Source organism: Anguilla rostrata, chromosome 14 (genome assembly GCF_018555375.3).
Source record: "Anguilla rostrata isolate EN2019 chromosome 14, ASM1855537v3, whole genome shotgun sequence".
Classification (NCBI taxonomy): Eukaryota; Metazoa; Chordata; class Actinopteri; order Anguilliformes; family Anguillidae; genus Anguilla; species Anguilla rostrata.
In genome coordinates, this window is record NC_057946.1 from 6,796,481 (window position 1) to 6,809,857 (window position 13,377).

The 13,377-nt window shown below is 38.9% G+C and overlaps 1 protein-coding gene across 2 annotated transcripts in view; it reads left to right on the top strand.

Moving 5' to 3' along the window:
* LOC135238846 (ADP-ribosylation factor-like protein 15) overlaps positions 1-8,584 on the top strand; it is a 101,709-nt gene extending 93,125 nt beyond the window's left edge. For both annotated transcript variants that reach the window (XM_064306955.1, XM_064306954.1), the window contains exon 5: positions 7,108-8,584. In XM_064306955.1, coding sequence (XP_064163025.1) covers positions 7,108-7,260 — 153 coding nt within the window. In that variant the 3' untranslated portion in view covers positions 7,261-8,584. The remainder of the gene's footprint in view (positions 1-7,107) is intronic.
* The last annotated feature ends 4,793 nt before the right edge of the window (positions 8,585-13,377 follow it).

Sequence of the window (13,377 nt, forward strand, 5' to 3'; positions counted from 1 at the left end):
AAATAATACCGTCTGTGTATGCCAGTAACTTTAAGAGTTATGCAGTTGGTAGAATTCCAGCTGCAAGGGTGTCTGTCTTGGCTTGTATCGATGTTTTTCACTGTGGTGTATTGTACTTTATGGAATTTCCAAAAGAGGTTTTGAAGCACAAGTGATGTTTGTTTTTAATAAATGCACATTTCAAAATGTTTGTTATGAAAGCATGCAATGTTTACATTTTCCCAGCTCGGTAGATAACTCACTAGGAGACAGCAGATTCTCTGGCCTGTCATCACCTGCCCCAGCCAATAGGTGGAGCCTGTGATGGGATGCAGATTTTTTTGTATTTTCTTTTTTAAGATGGAGTCTCACAATTACAGAGCTTCACAATTGGCACATAAAGGCCCAACAAGCAATTGGAATGGAATGGAAATGGACTTCTCCTCAGAAAACAACACACCTTGTAGATATTTACTGTTTGCTTAAATAGGCATGGAGAAGTTTAACAATTTGGTTCAAGATTATTTGTTATCATGTGCCAGGAACTAAATATTTCTCTTTTTCTGGATACAATAAGTTTCTGATACAAAAATGTATTACTAAAGACTATCTACTCCTATAGCTTGGGAACTACACACTGTATTTATTTAACAGTACTGTATCAGACTTGGAGTGTATCCTGTATTTTTATTTTTTATTTATTTTTTTATTTTTTGTGGACATAGTCCTTTTTGATGAACATAAGCAGAGGCTCAGCAATGTACTGCAGATTAACATTGGCTTCTTCATATCCTTTACATTTATATCATATCTATGTTATATCATATCATATATCATATATCTGGTTTCGTCACATTCTGTCCGCCAGAGAAGCGGATTGGTATCGGGTGCGTCGGCTGGTGGCGAGAGCACACACACCTGGGTTGCGTTAACTAATCATCCCAGGTGCTTAAAGGTGTGTTCCTGTCCACAGTTTGGGGGCAGAGACCAGGAGCTCACACCGAGAGAGCGCGTCTGAGTTTGGTTTGTAGGATCACGTAAAGACAGAGGAACTGGTCAGCTGAAATGTTGGCCAGCTGAGACCAGCGGGTTTTACTTTCTTTTGTCTTCGTTGTTTTAGTTTGTTGTTTTTGCCCAGAACCTGTGAACTGTGGTGTATGTATTAGCACTATTTAGTGATTAGGCTGATAATTTCTCCTCAGCAATTAGGCTGATAATTTGTGTTTACATCTTAGCCAATCAATAATTAAAAACATTAGCACAGAAACGCACCAGAAGTCAGCAGACACTGCAGCCATACAGGTTGAATTCGGTATTCCTGAAATATTGGAAGTTCGAGTGCAATAAGTTCCTTTTACCAATAAACTTTCTTGTGTTGGAGGTGGATGCAGCTTGGTTGTCACAGACTCATTCGGATGCTATATCATAGCCATACCTACATAATGCAGTACATTTAACTGAAATTGTAAGGCTGATTCTGCAACACAATGCAGTTAATGTAAAAAAAAAAAATGATCAATTAACAATCATGTATATTATTTGACTGAATATTTTTACGTCTGCCCTTGCTCTTGTTTTTTTTGTTTGTTTTACGTGCTCAGAAAGGCTGAATAGATAATGAAGACTCAAGGCTGACTCAATAATACACTTAAAATGGTTTCATGTCTTTGTCCTTAAGATGGAGCACTACATAATCAGTGAATTTGCCACAGGTCACTTCCTGCTGATTCAAAATCGTGAGTTGCAGAGCAAGAGAGGAATTTAACTGAAAACCTAGGAACGTGGTTTGAAAAACCAATTTGAAAACATTTTTATTTTTGAAGAACGACTAATGCCCATTCTACTACAGTACCTACTATAAGAGCTGGCCTTGAGGAAGGAGTTTGTGTTTACACAATTGATTAATGGTTTATATCTAACTAATGCATGGTTCATGTACGCAAGTCACAGGAATAATCGGAATTTTAGGGTGTTGTGCAGGACGCAGAAAACGTTCCCCAGTCAGGTAGATATCGAGGCCTTGAAATGTGCTCTGCTGACCCCAGCTGGTCTGAGCCCAGTGTCGTGCTCTGTTAGACACCACACTTGGTAATGATGTCTCTGGCCAAAGGGCAGCTGTGCACTCCGCGCACTCCCTTCTCACTGAGTGTTGGCCACGCGGAGCCGTGCGGAACATCTGCATTTTGCTGTATCAGCTGGCACTGTCTGAAGCAGACGAGTCACGTCTGTGCTGTCCTTTAAAAGCCCCCTGCGCACGTAGTCCCCAACCCACAACTTATCATTTCGTTCCTCGTGAACCTTCTGCATTAGCTTGCATCGAAAGCGAGTGAAAATAAGTAAATAAGTTAGAAATAATAATAATAATAATAATAATAATAATAATAATAATAATAAAAAATGGCAACTCTTGTTCCCTGGCTCTCTCAACCCAGATTGTGTAATTCCGTAGTGCGGTCCCAAATGAAGAAATCTTAATCAGAATTTTTTGGCATGCTCTGGACGCTTGGCTCAAAGGAGGCTTTGTTTTCTTAAATTCATTTCCTTTACTTCCAAATGGCTGGATCAGTTCTTGCCGTTGTGGGTCATACATCAGTGAAAACCCCTTGGTGTTCTGTGGATTTGAAACATGGTGCTGCCCCTCCCATTCCCAACTCCTGAAAACAGAGGCGGAATCTGATAGAGTATCAGAGCCTTGTGTTTGAGGCATATTGTTTCTACAAGCCCCAGGTTACCATGCCTGAAAGAAGGATCCAGGAACAGACAGGGTTGTGACGGTGAACTGCTGTACAGTCCACAGGATGTGGAGTAAAAGGTTTTTTTCTTTCTTTGTTTAGTGTGACTTCACCTGTCACTGTGGTGCCTTTTTACCATCAGTTGTCAGTGCTTGAAACGTACTGAATAAGAACCTGCTGCTTCTCCCCATCAGCGTGTCTCGCTGCACAAACACCGCCCGGAAGTTACCGTGCTTTTTACGAAAGACCCCAGACCCCGAAAGACAAAGAAGAAAATGTTTTAGAAAGTCGATAAGAATGTAAACAGCGATGTTGGCAAGCGCCATAGGTGGTCACTTTGTGGCTGGTTAGGTGACCATGTATAAATTTAGAGAATCATAACCAGGAACCCTCAATCAAAATGATTACATCACACGTTTGTGTTTTCAGTACTCAGGAACCCTGTGAAAATTAACTAGGTGTATTATTTCAGCTCAGACTACACAGAGAGAGAATCCTAGGGTGGTGTGTGATAGGTAGCTTGATCATAATATTCGATGTGTGTGAGACAGCTGTGGTAGACCACAGGGTAGAGACCAGCATGCAACTTTTTCCATATGGACACACCTTTCAGAGAAATGATCAGCGTCCTCACCTAAATAAATCCAGGCATTGGGTCTGAATGACCTGGAAGAGGCCAGACTGGGCGACCCAGTGCTCATCTGAGAAGCCATCTGGCAGCATCTTGTGGAGGCTGACAAATGTCACATGCAGCTCTTAAACAAACCGAATCATGCTTAAGAGTTAATCCCAGAGGAACTGGTATAAACACCCGGTTTGTATGTGTTTGTGTGTGTGAGTGTGATGTATCTTCATACAGAAAAGGCTAGTCAATGAACACTAAGGGGACAAGCTAGTTACTAATCGCCGCTTTATGATTCCTTCCCAGGGCACAGGAAAAATAAATCGCATTCATTCTTGGAAGAAGGGAAAAAAAGTTGTGTTGTGTTTAAATAACAATAAGTGGCATGAACATTAAGTCTCACTGGATAAAGATTGGTGGTGATAAAGTTCTGAGAACAGTTAATTTAAGTCAGCCATGAAAGCCAACAATGTGTTTGTTCAGAGTGCCAAATTTAAGAGTTCTGTCTTGAAAATGATTTGATTCGTGAGCATGAAAAAATGCAGTCTATTTTCTCCGTCATTTGTTTAATAACCACTAATGATGTACATGTATGAATTTCCTGAGCACAGCGTGAGCCTTGTGGTGTGGCGGTCAGACTGTGGTCAGTGTGGGGCCTGTGTATGTTCGTGGGGAATGAGCGTTTGTAGAAAGGATGTGTGTAGTTACTCTGTTTAGGCAGGTTGCCAGTGCATGCCCTGGACCTTCCAGAAGAGGGCCTATGACATACATGCTGCATGTCTGGGAAGGTTCACGTTTCCTAAATAGATTTTGTTTATGTTGTTCAGGGTGTTCTTTTTTCCAGAAATCCAGACTTATTATGCTGAAGTGATTTAATCTACCATAGAGCCACTGTTACACCAGTGCGATCAAGTCATGCTTGTAGCCTGAGGCTCCTTGGGTAGACATTTTATGCTGTCCTTGTTAAATAATGACTGTTCTACTGTATACTGCTGTCGTATTAAAATCATGTTAAATCGTGTATGTCGTGTTGTATGCAGTACATGGCAGTACCTTCTGAGAAATCATTTGCTTGTTCTCCAGACGTCATATTCCTTCACATATCAGATGGCAGCTGCAGCCTGGCAGAACAACTGAACCCGATTTGCTCCGTTTAAGACCTTGCATAGTACCATATGTTATGGGAGGGAAATAAATCTAGCAGTCTGTGGGTTGTTCATCTTACCTTTCTGAAGTGAAGATGGTAAAGGCAGCTTTGAGCAATCTGAAATCTGATTTTAGTGCGTGTTTGGGTTGAAGGTGAAGAAACAAAACGTGGCGGGTTGTGCCATGGGCTCCACTGCACTGAGGTCTTCAGAGTTCTTGATCAAATTGTTTATTTCTAAAGTGTGAAAATATTTCCCATGAACCGCTGACTTGACTGACAGCTTGGCTGAAATCCAGAGGAAAAAGGTAGTGATCAAGTTTAGTTGTGATGTAAAATTAAAAAGTGTGTGTGTTCGTGTGTGTGCGCGTGCATGTGTGAACGTGCGTGTGTGTGCACGCGTCCGTTCCCAGCCAGACGTCAAGGGTGTGGCCATAACGCCCAGATTTGGTGATAGTAGTTGTTCTTCATGGCGGCTAAATGTCAAAGGTGAAAGTTCTCTGTCAGAGCCCAGAGTCAAAGGTGAAACTCTCCATAAATCTAGAACATTTTGGGAAGGTGTGGTGAAATATAGAAATAGCCATGGCGATGTTTGGCCTCCTGAAATCTGGATGGCGTTTAGCTCTGTTCATAGTCAAAGGTCAAGGTTGTCCAATGACCATTTTGGCCTCTGCCGGTTAGGTATGTAAATTCCATGAGACTTTAGCTCACTAAACGAGAACATTTATATTTTTACCCTGTGCAAAGTAAAATCTGTGATTCATGATTAGCTTGTTTTCAAACTTGTGTTGTCCTTGAGGATGTGACACAGAATTTTGAGAGTAACCTTTTGGACAACAGGAGACTAGATTTTTGGTGATTTCCTAACACCCTAAATTATCCAGATCATACCATTGAAAAGCCTTCTTTCCAAAGTTTTTTATTTTTTCTTTCTTTTTCTTTCCTTGGATTTCATGTACTCGTGATTCTATTTGTACAACTTTGGCAATTCACTCTTCCCTATAAAGTCTGCTGTAAAATTGTTAGGTAAAGACTGACAGTAATCTGTTATTATAACAGCAAAGTATTGGGTAACTTTTTTCCCAATGTTTTAATAAAACATTGAGCTTACTACTACAAATAGTGCTGTAATAGCTGGTCTTGTTTTATACATTTCATTGATAAGTCAAACATTCATTCATTCAAAAATATTAAAAAACTGAAACTCTAAAAGTTAGTATGTTACACCTTTAAAAAAAAAAATTGTGCATGCATGTATTTGCTTGTGCATGTGTGTGTGTGAGTAAACTGTCAGTGTATGATATTTCAGCTCACAGAATGTAGGTGAAACTGAAACGCTCAAGTCCTAAATACAAAAAATTGATTTGTCTTTTCCTGCAGTAAGCCAGTGTTTTGGCATCTCCATGTGAGATTCTCAAGTACAGTCAAGTAGCTTTACATGGGGAGCTGTCAAAGCACGTGCAGCATTTTTTGTGGATTACTGATGATCTTTACATATTTTTACAATTGAATGGAGCTCAGAGTTTATTCCCGCCTGTTTCTAATGCTTAGGGTGTTTTCTTTTAGTCTGTTTGAAATGTATTGTCAATTTACTGAAATGGCAGAAAATTTTTAATTCCTATAACTTAAAAAAAAAAAAAAAACCAAACCAACTTGACATAAAATGTAATAAATGTAATGGTTCCTTTAAAAAACATTTTTTGGCATAGTTGCTCTTTATGGCAAATTGATGTTTTGTCACATTTGACATGAGAGTAATTTCCTAATTACGAAGCTGATAGCCTTATGAGTGTAGCAATGAACATAAACTAGCTAATAATTGAGGTGATTTATAACAGACGAGATCTTCTGATGACATTGCATTTATAGATTTACAGCACCTCTGTGTGCAGAGTTTATTTTATACATCTGAGTAACCAGAGTCCAACTTTAGGTGCCATACTGAGAGAAATGCAAACCCTTCCATAGCCTTGAAAATAGCTTGGATTACTCTAATTTGAAATTGTGAAATTAAGTTAAATTCAGTTAAGTTATTGTTTGGTGAAAGAGACACTTTTCCTTTCCTTTCCTCACTTTTATGTAGCATATGGGTTTGTTTTTCTCTCTTAATAACAAACTGTGTACACGTCATTTTATTTAATTTAAATTTATTTAAGATTGGGGGGAGGGGTTGTGCTGTTGCTGCTGCAGCTTCCTTTTCTTAAAGTGTGTGAACCTCCAGTTATTTTTCTCATCTTGTCCCCATTGGGTTCAGGATTTTTGCAGAGCATTTCCAGTGTCTTTGAGCGACTCATAATGATTGTTTATTGTGTATGGGAAACTAATTGGAGCGGCAGGTCGCTTCTCCACTTTCCTTTCATGAAGTTTCCACTTGACAGTTTGAGGCCTTTGGTCTCTGGGGCTGTCACTTCCATTCCACTTCCCAAGCAAGTGATCCATCACCAAACCTCCAGAGCAGGCCAGATCTGCCAAGCATGTCACCAAATAAAACAACATACCGGCTCCTTCATTTTTATAAGGAGGGACGTGTGTTTGGACAGGAGTTTGGGGGCTCGGAGAAACAAGGTTTGGAAAAGAGCGCGGATATTGTTCCTACTTATTTTTTTCCCCTCTCTCTACCCTTTTTCTAGATCAAGAAGTATTTTGAGTTGGAACCACTGGCACGAGGAAAGAGTTGGATACTAGAAGCCAGTTCTGTGGACAACATGGAGGCTGTGAGGGAAAGCTTCACTCAGCTCATCTCCTTGCTGGAAGAGAAGGACACGGAACCAGGAAGGTTATGAATGCAGCTCACCTCGAAGACAATATAGACTACAGCCCAAACACAAACTGTTAGAAAACGGCTGGTATCTCACTGTATCCGTGCTGTTGCTGATGACGACGATGATGATGATGATGATGATGGGGTGAATCAAAATGGATCTTAATATCTGACAAAAATGACTATTACAGCAATAAAAGCAGACAGTCAGTGACCACGTAGCACCATAAAGAAAGACCACAAATATCAGTTCAGCCCTCTCAATATGATCAATGGTATAGGAAAATATAAGCTGTTAAACAAGTGCAAACAATAAATATTGTTTACTCCTCTGTGTGCCATTTTATTGAAAGAAATATGGTTTAATTCAAATGTAGTGAATTTTTTGGAGTAAATGTGTCTTCTTGAATGCCTGTGTCGTTGCGTATTGCTACTGAACACTATTTTTAAATGCATATTCTTGATATTTAGAATGACTGGAAAGCATGGTTGTCAAATGCAACCTATCCTGAGAACATGAAATGTTTTAGTGGCACATTTGTAGTCAGGCCTTAAGTAACAGGATTTTTTTTTTTTTTTTTAAACCATCAAACATTTTAAGTGTCTTTGCATATCTATGACCTAATCTAGTTAATTTCTGGAACTCCATCAGGACTGTAACAGTGGGATCTAAAGCTGTCCAGAAATTGATAGACAACTTAAATTAAGGAAAGCTTTTCCTAGTTTGTTAGAGTAAAATGCATGTTCTAGCACTAAACAAAGAGCATAGCAGCACAACCTCTAGACCTTTAAAGGCTTTTTATTCTTTCTAAATGAGGACATTATTTTAAATTGACAGAAGCTTCCTAGAACTGTGAATTATCTTTTCTTCTGGAAAGAATAATCAATCATAGACCAAAAGCAAATACATGGTTCTGTTATCTTCTACGTTTGTGAATTTTCTAATTTGAGCCTATTTTTAATAATGCTGGTGGTCTCAGAGCTCACAAAGTCATGTCAGTATCAAGAAAAGTAAATAATGCTTAAATGTATTAGTCAAAGGACAAAGCACATCATGGTGAAATTAGCCTGTAGTGTTAGGTGGGCATAAGCCTGCACATCCTCCGTCTATAAGAATCTATAAACATGTTTATGTACAATACGTACAGCCTTTACAAGCACTTTATCTTGTAAAGATGTTTTATTCTGGCTCAAGCGTTTAGAAAAGTATGTAATGTTTGTTATATCTAGGCATTGGTTGAGGCTCTAGGTGTGTTTCTCATTCTTGTTGTTGTTGTTGTTGTTGTTGTGATTGATTTTGAATGTAAAACACCCTTGTACAAAAAAAAAAAGAAAAAAGAACGAAATTGCGGCTGTCTGTTGCATATCTCTTTGTGTAGAATACAAACACTATCAATCAGCAGCCATGACAGTTGTGCCTGAACAGTGGTCATCTGACTCTCGAATTTCCTCCAGTCGCTTGGTAAGACCCCTTTGAGCCCATCACTTCTCGCCCAGTGCGCATGCCCATACACTCCAGCCTCTAACATTATAGTGGTGAAATAAATTCAGTGAATAATTATCAATGACAGCTTATGTTAAGAACCTCAACCCTCCAGGTCCCAGTTTTCACACACTATGTGCCACAGGTGTTCCAAAGTGCTTAGTGTAAAAGAAAAAAGGTCTTATCATACTTTTACTTATTTTTTTAGAGTATGCTTGGTGCATTTGTTGTATTTATAGAATCAACCAAATTTTTATACCCTGTTAGCCAATTCAGCTGCCTTTTTTGTAATTCATTTATAATAGCAAGGAATTTGTACATTTATTACAGATAGTCTTGTTAGTTGACTGGGCATATGCCTATGTTTGTACTGGAAGAAATATTCTATATTTAGCAGTTAATTTTGGTGGGTCATTCACAAGTTCTGCTGTGTATATGTGTAATTTATACATGATTCCCACTGTCCAACAATGAAAATAAAGGCTGAATAAAGAACCTGCAATTTGTGGGCCGATTATTTTCACAGTTTATTGTCATAGAAAAAAAAACAATTGTAGCCGTATGTTGATATTTGCTATAAAAGACTAATTCTTGATGTCTCCATTTGGTGTGAAACAAAGCCCTCTACATCAATATTTAGAATCACAATGAATAGTAATTAATTAATTTATTCCTTTTATAATTTAAGCATAGTGCGGCCAAAAGAATGAATGTACATTTCAATTAGCATTTTAACAATAAAAAATCCCAAAAGCTTGATTCTGTGAAAAAACCACAGCATTTAACCATTTTTCTGCAGCATAATGTTGAGTAGATTACCCTTGGTGACATTGTAATAAGACTTTGAGAACATTACAGGAAGGAAGGCAGGAACTCCATGAATGTGCAAGTCTGAATAGGCAAGACCCTAGTGAAGCAATAAGTCACACTACAGTGTTTCTGAACAACTGTTTGTTCTAAACTGGCATCAGAGTGTCTACTCTGTGGCAGTTATATCAAAACTGATAATCGTTTCAACTGACCCTATTTCTAATTGTATGATAAAGTAGGATATAACTTTGTTAAGCCCAAATAAATCATTGTTATGCACGGGCAGTACTGTTTTAATGAAAAATGCCCTTTACAGGACATGTAATGCAGGGCATTTGTAAAATGATATGTAAATTAAAAATGAACAGGCAAAGAGTACTATAATTGCCTAACACTTCTTTCAACAAAAAAAGGCCGCTCATGAGTAAGTAGGACCTCTTGAGGACTTGTCCCATCTGTAGAGGTCTATATAGTGATTTTCCATTTCTCCCACCATTGACAACAGGGTTGAAGCATCCACAGTTGGAAAACAACATACCATCCAATGAACCAGACAGTGACTATAACTTATGCAATCTAGAAACTGGGAGGCTTTGAGTCCAGCACTGTTTTCAAAACATCCCAGCCCTTTCACTTAATTTAGTCTTCATTGGCAGAAGGGTAATAGATGTTCTGACAACCGGCTCGATGCCGTGATCCTGCTGCTGCTACTTCTGCCTGAACCTGTTTTTTTTTTTTGTCTTCTCAGTGAGGGGGCTGGTCGCATGACAGCAGGACTGTACCATGCGGAGATGCCTTCAGAGCTCTGGATTAAAAACAAACAAAGGTTTGTCGGGAGCACCCGACAAACGGCCAGCTGTGGGCCGTGTGCGTTTGTGCCTTTTTTGTTTCTGTTTCGTTTTTGGAGATGAGCAAGGAAATTGAGCAATGACCCTCCAGGTTGGTCTGAGGCATTTCCTACGCATATCAACAGTAACATCTGGTTAAATAAACATGATCTGAAAGGCGGAGGTGACGCAGGCCACCGTGCTCTCAATAGCTAGAGTTTCATCTTTCAGAAAGACCACATAAAATAAGTACTGTAAATATTTTAATGAGATCCCGTGTAATATATAATATTGTAAATGTGAAAAATTTAGCTGCAATATGAAAACTAAGTCTGGAGCAATGCCAGCAGCCATTCCAATAAATTATTAAAATTAGTGTCTTCGTGCCAAAGTTTCCTATAATTCTGAAAAACCCCTTTCCTGAAACATTTCTAACTCTGAAATTCCACTGTCATTTGTTTTTGAATTATTCATATGTACATCAATTTACAAGGTAAGCTTAGGTCTTGTGTGTATCCCCTTTCTGTTCTTTGAGAGAAAACCCTTTTATGAACTGAGCTTTGTTCTATTTTTCTTTGCTTGTTTGTTTATTTGTCTTAACTGACACTTCTTGAATCCTTATCCCTTCTTCACTTCCAGGAATGCGGGAAGCTGGTCAAATGAAGACAGTTGTTCAGGCACATAGATCCTGCCCCTGATCCCCTGCTGGTCCTTTCACCAAGAGCTGATTCACCAACAAACACAATATTCCCTGGTGGCTAACACATCAAATCAACAGCACTGACAGCAAACACAATCAGCGATGGAAAGAAATCTGGCTCTTAATTAAGAACAAAAAAGACAAGCTTACTATATTGTAGTCAAGAGATTCAATGGGGTTTTCCTACTGGTCCCACTTCTTTTACCTCTAGGCTGTCCCCTCAGGAGTGGGAAAAGGAAAAATAAGTACTTTAGCCAACCAACCAAATTTAGAAACCAGGTTAACAAGAAAAAAAGTTCAAACAGAGTTTGGCATGCCAGTCAATGGCCAAGATTTCAGCTTATGCTGTATTGAATGATTACGTTGCAGGCCTCACTTGTCATTGTTCTTCTTCTGCTATGTGTTAATGTTTATGTGTAACAACGAGTCAGCAAGGGGAAATAATGTGTACAAAGATGGCCGAAAACCTGTTTGTAACAAGAAAACATGTATAGTTAATATTAGTTGTTTCTGAAAATGCATTTTGAAAAACGTATTAACTCTTATTAACTTAATAACTTATGTTATTCATGTTTTATGCTTGTTTCTTATAACAGGCCTCTAATGCTTTTGGGAACAGTATCAGTGACATTATTTCATCCAGGTAAATACTTCTAAATCTAAAGCAGCAGGACACATAATGAGGCAAGTTCCTTTACTTTACACCCTAATAGTGATTTTGACCCATTTTGGCCATTTAGTAAATACATTTTTTTTTTAAACTTTTATGTATTACACAAGAACTTTGGTAGCATTTTTTCTTGGTTGCCAGTACAAATAGATCTTAAGGAGCTTAGCCTGTTTACACATCTTACACATCTATTAAATGTGTTATTTAATAGACAATATCAGCTGATACTGGTGATATTAGACGTTGTACATTAAATTTCATATCTAGGGAAGAAGCCCTCAGACTTCAAATGTAAATATGCAGGGATGATTTATTTAGATTAAAACATGGCAAATGAGAAATGAAACCACTTTGTCTGCACTATTGTACTCAGAAAAGACTTGGTGGGCACTTGGCCAACTTGGTCAAAAGAGGGTAACAACATGTGTATTCAAACAAGCAGCAGCTAATAAATCAATCCACATTAGATGGTAAATAGCAAATGACCTTTTTGCGTTTGCCTTCAAAACAACACAGCCTTTAGATGTTGTCATCACAGACTGTGGGCCAAGCTCTGTAGGCGAACTCGCACAATCCAAACAGTTTACAGTGGAAAGCAATCTCCGCAACGACACTATGTGGGCCGCATTTAATACTCCAATACAAATGTTTGAAGTGTAAAAGAGAAGAGTAACACACTCAAAGTATACAAGTAACTTCCGTCCAGACAGAACACCTGTGTTTGGATTGCACCATTTGAAATTGCGTTGGTTTGGTGAATGCAGGAGCTCCGCTCACTCACCAGTGGGACAGAATGTGAGGGTAAATATCAGTGATGTCGGCACTGATGGCCCTTTCTCCTGTTATTATATATAGTGCTGCACGAGTGTTCTTGTCATCACAAGTGGAGCCCATCCAGAGAAGTGAATGAACAGTAGTTTGGGTAGCTGGGCTGGACTGGCTGGGTTAGATTACAGACTGCAGGGTGTGAACAGGTCATGGGTGCCACAGGATAGATGACATGGTAAGATAAAGTAAGAAAAATATCCATTGGCAGCAAATGAGGCTAACCTTTAAAGCAGACGATATGGAAAGAGGTGGGGTTCAGATAATGAGAATGACATAAGAAAGACAGAGGACTAATTCATGAAGTGTGGAGAAGGAGGTGAATTTAAACTGAGTGGTACTAACTAGCACATAGAAAAACATGCTTAACAATTGTTCCAATATTGTAACCTAATTTTCAGGTACTTGGACCATCACTTTTTGTTTTTAATGATGTAAACAAATGACACCCTAGACCTATGTGCAATTGCGATTTCATTTACAACCCCAGCTTCGATTTATTTTTCTTATTTTCAAGATTAATTACCTGCATGTTCTCTTGTACATGTCTTCTGCCAGTTTAAGTTTGGCATTTCAAAAGGCTTGCAGTTACCCATCGCTTTCTCCACACTGTAATGAACTTTCTCATGATTTTACGTAGTGGAGCACTTCCCCTGTGTCATTCTATATTTACACCTAGCACGTTAAATGATGATTGTTGCATTACTAGTCCACATTTAAGCCACGGCCTGCCACTTCGTGTCAAGTGTCGTGCCAGGATTTACCCAAGCGGCCAGTCTGCTTGCACGCCAGACATAACCACGAGAAAGGGAACAGCTGCTGAT